At 39.9% G+C, this 11,143-nt stretch overlaps 1 protein-coding gene across 1 annotated transcript; it reads right to left on the bottom strand.

Annotated features, from left to right (window-relative positions):
• Positions 1 to 7,798: 7,798 nt before the first annotated feature.
• LOC146831255 (zinc finger BED domain-containing protein 5-like) lies at positions 7,799 to 9,466 on the bottom strand. Its single transcript, XM_085603860.1, has one exon. It carries the CDS (start codon positions 9,464 to 9,466, stop codon positions 7,799 to 7,801), a length of 1,668 nt encoding a protein of 555 aa, XP_085459986.1.
• Positions 9,467 to 11,143: the final 1,677 nt, after the last annotated feature.

Genomic DNA, 11,143 nt, shown 5'->3' with positions numbered 1-11,143 from the left:
CAAGCTGTATTGCGGAATGGGTGGGTGTATAAGTGTCTGTATGGAGGATTTAGTAGGTACGTGACTGACTGTATAAGTGAGTGATTAAATGTGTCTTACTGAATGCATGGGTTAGTGACTAAACTGTGTGAAAGTCTGTATCAGTCTGTCTCTTGTTGTGTAAGCTGCTGCATGGGTTGGTGAGTAGCTGCATGAGTGTCTATATGAATTATTGATTGCTTGTCTGAGTATTTGTATGGCTGCCTGAGTGTGTGCATAGATGTGTGAGTGGTTGATTCACTGGGTGTATGGGTTCAAGAGTGTATGTGGAAACAGCTGTATAGGTGGGTGAGTGTGTATATGCGTGTGTTGGTGAGTGAATGGATGTCTCAGTGGTACATGTGCAAGTAACTACATATGTAAAAGGCAGTATATGTGAGTGATGGTGTATATAAATAACTATATGTGAGAGTCAGTAATTGTGAGAGTGGCTGCAAGGATGAGTGTGTATTTGTATCAGTGATTCTATAAGAGAGTAATTATGTGTTAGTATCAGTATGAATAAGTGAGGTTGTGTCTGTATAACTGTATAGGTGAGTAAATGGAAGTATGATTGATTCTTTGCATGGCTGACTAAGTGTGTGAGTAACTCTGGATATGTGGCACTGTGTGAGTATCTGTATAGGTGTATGAGTGCATATGATAGTGTTGTATTGATGAGCGACTGCATGTATGAGTGACTGTATGGGTGAATGAGTGGATGTGTGTGTAGACCTAGGAATCAGTCAGTGCGTATTTAGTAACTGGTATTGATGTGTCTATTTTTTCGAAAATGGTAGTCTATATTTTAGAGTGGGTGTATCAAAGGTTATATTCAGGTATGAGGAGGTGCATCAGATTTTCACGTGGATGATGGCATCAGTGATGTCATTTGAGATGTCATCAGTGATGTCACTGACCATGTCATGAAAGATGTAATATGTGATGTCATCACCAGTGCATTGTGGGGGCGCGAGTTATAGTTAGCGGAACTAACTATAACGCCAGAATTTCTATGGTTGTGTATGAGTGAAATGTCCAACAAACTATAACGTTCCTGAAATCTAAGTTTTTTTCAGTTAATTTCTAAGGTTTTTTAAATGCTCATTTCTAACTATAACGTGCCTGAAACCTATGGTTTTTTCAGTGAATTTCTATGGTTTTTTTAAATGCTGATGACGCACCCATACAGATACACAGACAACCAATCAATAACCCATAGAGACACTCCTATTGCTATTCACAAAACCATGCAGCCGTTTATACACCAACAGATAGACAGATACAGACATTCACACAGTTTAGTCACTAGTCTGCAGTAAGATACATTTAATGACTCACTTATAGAGTCAGTTACGCACCTAGAAAATCACCCATTCACACACTTGTACACCCACTAATTCTTCAACAGGCCTTTCCCTATATATATTTTAAACATATTAAAACTGTTCAGAAACACATACTCAATGGATGACATCATCAGTGATGTCCTCAGTGATGTCATTTGAGATGTCATCAGTGATGTCATCAGTGATGTCACTGACCATGTCATGAGTGATGTAATATGTGACGTCATCAGCAGTGCATTGCGGGGGCGTGTGTTATAGTTAGCTGAACTAACTATAACAGGGGAATTTCTAGGGTTTTGTACAAGGGAAATGTCTAGCTAACTATAATGCCCCTGAAACCAATGTTTTTTTCAGTGAATTTCTAAGGTTTTTTAAATGCCAATTCCTAACTGTAAAGTGCATGAAACCTTTGGTTTTTCAGTGAATTTCAAAGGTTTTTTAAATGCTAATACCTATCTATAACTTATCTTTGAGGATATCATGAAAAGCATTCTTTTTTAAAAGTAGGGTGCACATTAGTTTTGTGGACAAGCATCTTTGTGATTGGTTAAGAAAAAGCTGTTTCAACGTGGAGTACATATCATAGGATAAAATTTGCTCAGCTCAACCACACCTGCTACTTGCATTTGGAAGGCACTGCTCAAACTTAAAACAATCGTCAACTTTTAACCTGCACATGTCGTTAAATGTTCAAGAAAATGTTACAAAAAAATATCGTAAAGTTTTAAAAAATTGATGAACTTTTAACCTGCACGTATTGTAGAATGTTCTAGAAAGTGTGTTGATAGAATACGTTGTACTTCTGACTTCTATGTGTTGTTGAATATTAAAAAAAACGGTTCATATGGAAAATTAAAAAGAAACCAATAGAGAACTATTCTAATTTATTCTTTACATGTATTTATGTGTGCAGCAACGTAACTTATAGACACAACAGCACTAGGAAAAGGAAGAAGCAGGGAGTGGGGGGAGGGGGGAGATGGGCAGAATGGCACACATGCACAATTAAGTACAACACACACATATAGACTAACAATGGCCAAAATAAAACACACCAACAAGGAGCACAAGTCACACAACCTGCCAACATCACACCACTGAACGAGCATAGAAGTGAAAACCACGCTGCATTCATAGAGGATGTGTACAAAGGCCAGTCGTTGATGTTGTGGGATGTCTGCGACCGTGGTCATCATGGATGAGATGCCCAGCATGTGGCACATGGTCGAGTACACTGTGTGTTATGTTGCCAAACGGCTGCTCCTCCCTCCCACAAGCCCCCACACTTTTGTACGGTGAGCTGTTGTATCTCGTGCACTCGTACGGCACGCCATTGTAATGCCTATTTGCGCATCTCCTGCTACATTCCAACTACAACATCACAGTGCCGTTTGGAGGTGGTGCATGCCACTTTACAACATTGACTGCTGCGGCTCTTGTAACAGGCCACACCAGAACACAGAGACACACTTACCGCACTTCCTGTACACGGACATGTCCGAGACAGCCCGTTCCCCTTGCCGGATAGGCACACCCCTGCACTGACCTGTGAACGACAGACCAGCACATGCCAGTTGTGCATGCAGGAGGATGCGTACGTAGCTACACATCCAGGCTCACTGCCAACGCTGAGGTGACAGCACACTGTGATGTTGCAGGGCTCGTGCCTATCATGCTAAGACAATGACCACAGGGACACACTTACTAAGATGTGGGTTTGGGGGGCATTGGCGGTCCTGCAGTTGTTGAGATGAGTCTTCTGGCCCTCATGGATATTCCTGTATCATGCTCATTGACTCTATGGTACCTGTGGGTGTTCTGGTGTGGCTCTTGGCTGTGTTCCCTTTCATGGTGCAGGTAGTTGTCCTGCTTAACACCAGCTGAAAGCAGGTGTAAAATCCCTGGTGCTAACGTGTCTTATCACCAGAATTTGTTTCGCATTGCAATTGGTGTGAAAGTTGTGATGTGATTTTTTTCGTGTGCACAACAATATACGAACTGAGCAGTGTATCTCGTCAAGATCCAGCACCTGACGCACTATTCCCAATCAATAAAAATACAATGAGATTTCTTAATAGATTTTGTGTGTACACTGTAAGTGCAGCCAATACCTCAGTGCAATTCAATACAGGATTTTAGTATTTAGAATAAATCGCAAAGGTGCACCTCGTGTCTTTTTGCACAGGAACGGCTACTCTCCATTTCATTTTCAGCACTTTAACGGAAGTAAAGTTGAGATAAATCTAACACACTATTCAGAAGAGGGTGCAAACTGCAGATATCACCAGTATTCCAGCGATAAGTGCCCCAAAATTTAACACCATGGTGGACTCCATCAAATAACAGTAATAAGAACAAGAAAGAGTAACACAGCAGTTAAGAGAACAACCAAAAACATTATTAATTTTTTTTCAAACTTTATTTTTTATAATAATAAATATATAAACTTTATTTTTTTATTAACATAAATATAAACAATAAACTAATAAACAAAATGTAACAACAATAATACAAAACAACAAGGCGGAACACTCCTGTAGGAACCACGGATGTCGACGACAGACCTGGAAAATCAGAAAGATTATTAAAAAAAAAACAACATGGTATTCTCAACAAAATACCACAAGAAAAAAAATAACAGATATATAAAATGTATACAGCTAACAAAATTTTACAAGTTTAACTTACAAAACTGTAAATGTTGCCGCTTTAAAATATTTACCGAATCTGAGGAAACTTTTTTGCAGAAGGCACCACACCCACAACGTTTTTCTTCAGTGGTGAAGAAATTTTTAACTTTTTCCAAGGGTCAAACAAAGACCAATGCCACCTTCTTCATTCGCACGATTTGCCAAAGAGTTCTTTTACGAGGGGATCCTAACAAAAAATACTCGTGCGGCACAGCAAGTATGATGAAACACCTAAGGACCCTTCATCCAAACAATCTTGCACAAGAAGAGTGCAAACAGATGAGAAACACTCCTGTTCTGTATCTGTAAAAAAGAATCACAAATAAATGTATATTAATAACTTTCAAATTTATACTATTCCATTACTGTACAAACACATTTTATATAAAAACTGACTAAGAAACTATAGCCCTGAACCAAAAGTGTGACGATCGTTAAAACACTACATGCATAGTGCATACTACTTTGAAGCAGTTCATGCCCTAAAGCCTACCTCACTAAAAGACTACATGCTAACTGACTAAATGATTACAGTACTATAAGGAGACACACTGGGTGAGTGACAGGGTGTTTGCTAGAAGAGTATGAATACTAACTAGGGAATTGAAGGTGTGAAACACAACTGTGTAGGTGATTAGAGGACTGCATCCATACTGCATAGGCATTTAAAGCAGTCCATGTGCTAAGGCCTGGCTCACTGCATGACTACTTGGGTACTGACTGAATGATTAGAGTACAGCAAGGAGAGTGCCTAGGTGAATTTATAAGTGCTAGGCTTTTCGCACAGGGAATGGATTAGTACTTGGTACTGAATGGGTCACTAGAGGAGTGCAAAAGCAGTCACAAGTGCTGGACTGTATGGATACTGACTAGGAAATTTAAAGTGTGAAAGACAAGTGTCTAGGTGGTTAGAAGACGGCATGCATAGTGCATAGGGGTTTGAAACAGTCCATGTGCTAAGGCCTGGCTCAGTGTATGAATACTTAGGCAGTGACTGAATGATTTGAGTACTGCAAAGATAGTATCTTGGTGAATTTATAAGTGTTTAGGTTTTAGCACAGTGAATGGATTAGTACATGGTGCTGAATGGGTCACTAAAGGACTGCAAAGGGAGTGATAGGGTATTTCCTGGAAGTGTATGGACACTGACTAGGGAATTGAAGGTGAGAAAGACAATTGTGTAGGTGGTTAGAGGACTGCATGCATAGTGGATAAGTGTTTGAAGCAGTCCATATACTAAGGCCTGGGTCACTGGATGAGTACTTGGGTACTGACTGAATGATTAGAGTACTGCAAGGAGAGTGCCTGGGTGAATTTATTAGGGTTTGGTGCAGTGAATGAATTAGTACATGATGCTGAATGGGTCACTAGAGGAGTGCAAATGGAGTGACAGGGGGTTTGCTGGAGGTGAACGGATACTGACTGGGGAATTGAAGGTGTGAAAGACAAGTGTGTAGGTGCTTAGAGGACTGCATGCATAATGGATAGGGGTTTGAAGAAGTCCATGTGCTAAGACCTGGCTCAGTGCATTAATACTTAGGCAGTGACTGAATCATAAGAGTACTGGAAAGAGAGTGTCTTGGTGAATTTATAAGTGTTTGGGTTTTGGCACAGTGAATGGATTAGTAAATACTGTTGAATGTGTCTCTAGAGGACTGCAAAGGAAGTGACATGATGTTTCCTGGAAGTGTATGGATACTGACTAGGGAATTGAAGGTGTAAAAGACAAGTCTATAGTATGTTAGAACACTACATGCATACTGCATAGACATTTGAAGCAGTCTATTTGGCTCTTAGAAACTGACTAAATAATCAGATTACTTCTAGGACAGTGCTTAGGTAAAACTTTTAAATTTTCAGTTCTGCCACAGTGAACAGAATAGTACATGGTACTGCACCTTAGTGTCAAACCCTGACTCATTTTATCAATGCATAAGCAAAGGCAAGCTTCTAATGCTACTAAAACTTGACAACATGAGAGGTTTTAAATTAGTTATCTGTCAGCAAATACACAATGTTACCAAATGCTTCTCTCACAGTGGTTCTCAAATGCACACAGACTCACAGTGTAATTCTAGACAACAACCACTATACCTAGGAGTTTACCAAAAATCATTCACTACTGTGGAAGTGGTAAGCGAACTGCACACAATCTTCATATTTCAGGACTGCACTTTTGTGTCAAAGCCTGACTCATTTAATCAAAGCATAAGCAAAGACTGGCTTCTAATGCTACTAAAACTTCACAACATGACCGGTTTTAAAACAGGTATATGTCAGCAAATACACGATGTTACCAAATGCTTCTCTCACAATCCTTACCCAAATGCACACAGACTCACAGTGTGATTCTAGACAAACAACACTATCCCTAGGAGTTTACCAAAACTCATTCACTACAGTGGAAGTGGTAAAGGAACTGCACACAATCTACATATTTCACGACTACACTTCAATGTCAATGCCTAACTAATTTAATCAACGCATAAGCAAAGACTGGCTTCTAATGCTACTAAAACTTGACAACATGACAGGTTTTAAAACAGTTATCTGTCAGTAAATACACGATGTTACCAAATGCTTCTCTCACAATCCTTACCCAAATGCACACAGACTCACAGTGTGATTTTAGACAATCAACACTATCCTGGGACTTTACCAAAACTCATTCACTACTGTGGAAGGGGTAAGGGGACTGCACACAATCTACATATTTAAGTACAGCACATCAGTGTCAAAGCATGACTCATTTAATCAACATATAAGCAAAGACTGGATTCTAATGCTACTAAAACTTCACAACATGACAGATTTTAAAACAGTTATCTGTCAGCAAATACATGATGTTACCAAATGATTCTTTCACACTGATGCCAAATGCACACTAACTCACAGTGTGATTCTAGACAAGCACCACTATCCCTATGAGTTTACCAAAACTCATTCACTACAGTGCAAGTGGTAAGGGAACTGCACACAATCTACATATTTCACGACTGCAATTTACTGTCAATGCCTGACTCATTTAATGAAAACATAAACCATAACTGTCTTCTAATGCTACTAAAACTTGACAACCTGACTGGTTTTAAAACAGTTATCTGTCAGCAAATACACGATGTTACCAAATGCTTCTCTCACAGTGGTTCCAAAATGCACACAGACTCACTGTGTGATTCTAGACAAACAACACTATCCCTTGCACTATACCAAAACACATTTCTTCATCTAGAAGTAGTACTACATTTTAGTATAGAACAGAGGTCTTCAAACTTTTGGATGCCGAGACCCCCCTGTCAAAATTTCCAGGCTTAAGGACCCCCTCCTGAGAAATTTTTTTAGAACTTGGTACTCCTCATCACAGACAACCACAAACGCCCCCCCGTTCCCATGGCAAATCATTTTTACGGTGGGGAATTATTATTAAACAGTGTTTAGCAAACTAAAGGTTTGTGGGTGATTATAGTTCGGAGTCACAGGCTTACTACACAGTTCAAACAAAAAGTCTCCAAAAAGAATTGCCCAAAAATGCACAACAGTACTTTATTTTTCCTAAACAAAACATAGTTTGACAAACTTGGTAACACATTTCTGAACTAATGGGATGGGTGGGCCTGTTTTTCTCCACAGAGATTGTCAATTTGTGGATGTATCTTTGCTACAGCCATCCTCAGGTTGTGCTCCACCTCAAGCCTTGAACGGTACTTGGTCTTTAATACTGCCAATGCTGAGAAACCAATCTCACATAAATATGACGACTGCAATTTGTGACAAACATGAATGTTCTTCAGACATTTTCAGCCAAAATTCCGCCAATGGGATTTTGCTGAATTGCATGTGGAGAACGCGATCACTCTGGACCTCAATTAGGTCTTCCTGAAGGTGCACTGGGAGATGAGTACCTGCATCCACTAGAAAAGGTTGGAAGACCCAGTCATTGTCATGATCACTGTCCTCAGGAAAGTACTTTTCTAAACCACCCCTGAGAGAAGTCAAGTGATTTCTTATGACCTCAGCAGCACTTTCAAGTTCGTAACCTGTGTCTTCAACAGCTTCTGATAAACACGGGAATGCCTCCAGGAGGCCATCTTCAGTTAGTCTTTTCCACAACTCTAGCTTTTTCTTGAAAGCAGATATTTTTTTGCACATTGTGAAAGATGTACTTTCAGCTCCTTGCAAAGACAAATTCAAGGAATTTAATTTATCAAAGATGTCTGCAAGGTATGCTAAAAGCACAAGCCAACGAGGATTACACAACTGTTCTGCTTTGTATGGATCCAAATCTAGAAGGAATTGCCGTACTTCATTTCTTAGTTCAAAAATACGGTTCAGAACCTTCCCTCTGGATAACCATCGGACTTCAGTATGGAAAAGCAAACCATTATGATCAGCTCCCATTTCTGCACACAAAATGGCAAACAGACGTGCTCTAGTGGGGTGCGCCTTTATGAAATTAACAATTTTCACAGCACAATCCAACACATCCCCAAGTTCCCTATCTATGTTTCGGACTGCAAGGGCTTCCCTGTGTATCATACAATGGGTCCATATAATATGAGGAGCCACTTTTAACACTTTTGCTTTTAAGCCTGCCCTAGCCCCACACATGGAAGGAGCACCATCCGTACAGATCCCAACACAGCTGTCCCATTTTAAGCCGTTGGAGCTCAAGAAGTCATTGAGAATGTCAAACAGGGTTGATGCTGTTGCCTGTCCCCTGATTGGTTTACAGAATAAAAAATCTTCCAATATTACAGTTTTGTGGCAGTATCTGACATAAGCAATTAAATGAGCGTCCTTAGATAAGTCAGTCGCTTCATCCAATTGCAAAGCAAACAAACTCGATTTCAAGCGTGCAAGGAGTTGTCTATGGATATCCTCAGACATGTCAGAGATTCTGCGGCAAATTGTTGTGTCTGAGAGTGGTACCAATTTCAACTTCTCTGCCGCTTTTTCACCAAGCATTGTTCTGGCCACATCAAGCATTGCTGGAAGAATCACTTTTTTCCCATCCGTAAAGGACTTTTTGTTTTTGGCAATGTGGTACGCCACTTGGTAAGATGCTTTCAAAGCATTTGTTGGCGTGGAGACCACATTTTTCACAGTGTCTTTTTGGTGGATGATGTCTTCCAGCTTTCTGGCAAAAAAATCTGTATTCTTTCCTACCAGTGACCCGTGTTTGGTTTCCAAGTGGCGCTTTAATTTGTTTGGTTTCAGACTTTCATTAGCCAAGGTCATGCCACAAACCACACACTGTGGCTTTATTTCACCATTTATGGTGACGCAGGTGAATCCAAGGTCCAGGTAGGAGGCATCATACTTCCTACTTTTTGCAGCTCTTTTCTCGACGTCTGTTTCGGCCTTTCGTTTGAGTGATCTACCATCTTTTGGCAGCAGGAAACGATCCATGTCAAATGTGTGTTTGCCCTATGATACAAAATTTCAAAGTCCAACATTACTGATTACCACAGACTTGCTGCTGTATGCTGTATGGTTGTCATTTAAAAAATAAAAAAATAAAACTTTGCATTTTCACAAGAAGTGTAAAAAATCTTCTTATTTTCTGTAAAATGTGAATAACACATCCGGTTTCTTCCACGTGCTTAAGAACAGAAATTGCAGCTGGTCCTGGCTTCCATTACGTGAGCTGGCGTTGTGGGCCGTTACCAAGGTTCTCCTTCCCTTGAGTGCGTACACATTGATAGCAATGGGTAACATGGGGGATCAAAATGTGTAAAATCCACCGCCTACTTGTTTAGTAAAGGCTTTGCAAATGAAATTCGCTTTGTGTATGGGATTTTGTGGGGTTACAGAAGATGCAGACGAAACCCTCCACCAATTTACTTTGAAACCGTTCTGCAGCAGAATGGAGAACCCGAGTTGGAGTCACCTTTGGGACCTTATAAGTGTTAAGCCATGCAACAGTTAATGTTGTTGCAGTACCATCACCCATTGGCCCCATGCACGCTGCACCAATCCGACCCTGTAAGTGCCGATCTTTAATTTGGGAGCATAATCCTCAAACATCACCTGGCAAAATAGGTATCTGTGTCGGCGTGTTTTTTCATTCCAGTTTAGTGTGGATCTTTAAAGGAAGCTTTACACGACGGAAATTTGACTCTGCTATTCATTGAGGACTTCTTAAATGGAGGCATACTTCTTGGAGATACTAAAGGTATACTTCAATGGGATTAACAGTTTAAAAAAAACAAATTGTAAGCAGAATAGAACCATACTCATCATTCGATAAAATTCCATATATCCTAACATAATTTCAATAAACCTTCACTATCCTCAAAATCGATTGCCATCAGCCTTTAGTTAAGTTCATCATCCGAACATGGCCCCAGTCTTGTCTGTATCTTTTTGTTTATTCATTCGCTTCTACAAATAGTAAATGTCCAGCATCTTTTGAGCCAACAAATACACATCTGGGGAGGAAGTGTTCTACCAATGTAGCAAGTGGCAGACACGCAATTAAAATTGCTAGAAAAACGAAACCGTCCTTAATGTTATTTTTAAACCCCTTCGTAATCAGTGTACTATAATAGTTCGGATACTGTCCGATTGCCAGTGAGATTTTTTAGAGAAGCCCTTTCCCAATTCAGTTGACAAGCGGATAGTTATGAATATATGAAGGTGGCTTGTCTCTGATTATTACATCTGTGTCAGAGAAATGACAAATTTGTTCTCCGTTTAGCGATTGTGGCAGGGGTAACATACAAATTAAATAGATTAAAAACAATCCCACATTTTGAGAATGCGATAGCTAGATAGAAAGTAGAGGTCTCAGTAACGCAGCTGGATGTGAATCCTGATTGGAGATTCAGTAGGAGATTGTTTTACTTATAACATGCCAAACCAAAGTACACTGGTTTGGAAAGTCAGGCCTGAGGTGGGGTGGAAATTGTTCAACTTTGTGGATCTCTGGATGGATGACGAAGTCCTTTGCCAGTGTAGCACAGATAGGATCAGACAAAGAATAGCAACATTTCAGATGAGCAAAATGGTGTTGATTAACTTAACAAAGACATCTTCATTAATTTGATTTAGACTGTGATCAGTTACTAGGTGACATTCGACTTG

This window comes from Triturus cristatus, chromosome 5_1 (assembly GCF_964204655.1).
Source record: "Triturus cristatus chromosome 5_1, aTriCri1.1, whole genome shotgun sequence".
In the NCBI taxonomy this organism is placed as follows: domain Eukaryota; kingdom Metazoa; phylum Chordata; class Amphibia; order Caudata; family Salamandridae; genus Triturus; species Triturus cristatus.
This window is presented reverse-complemented; position numbering and strand designations above follow the sequence as displayed.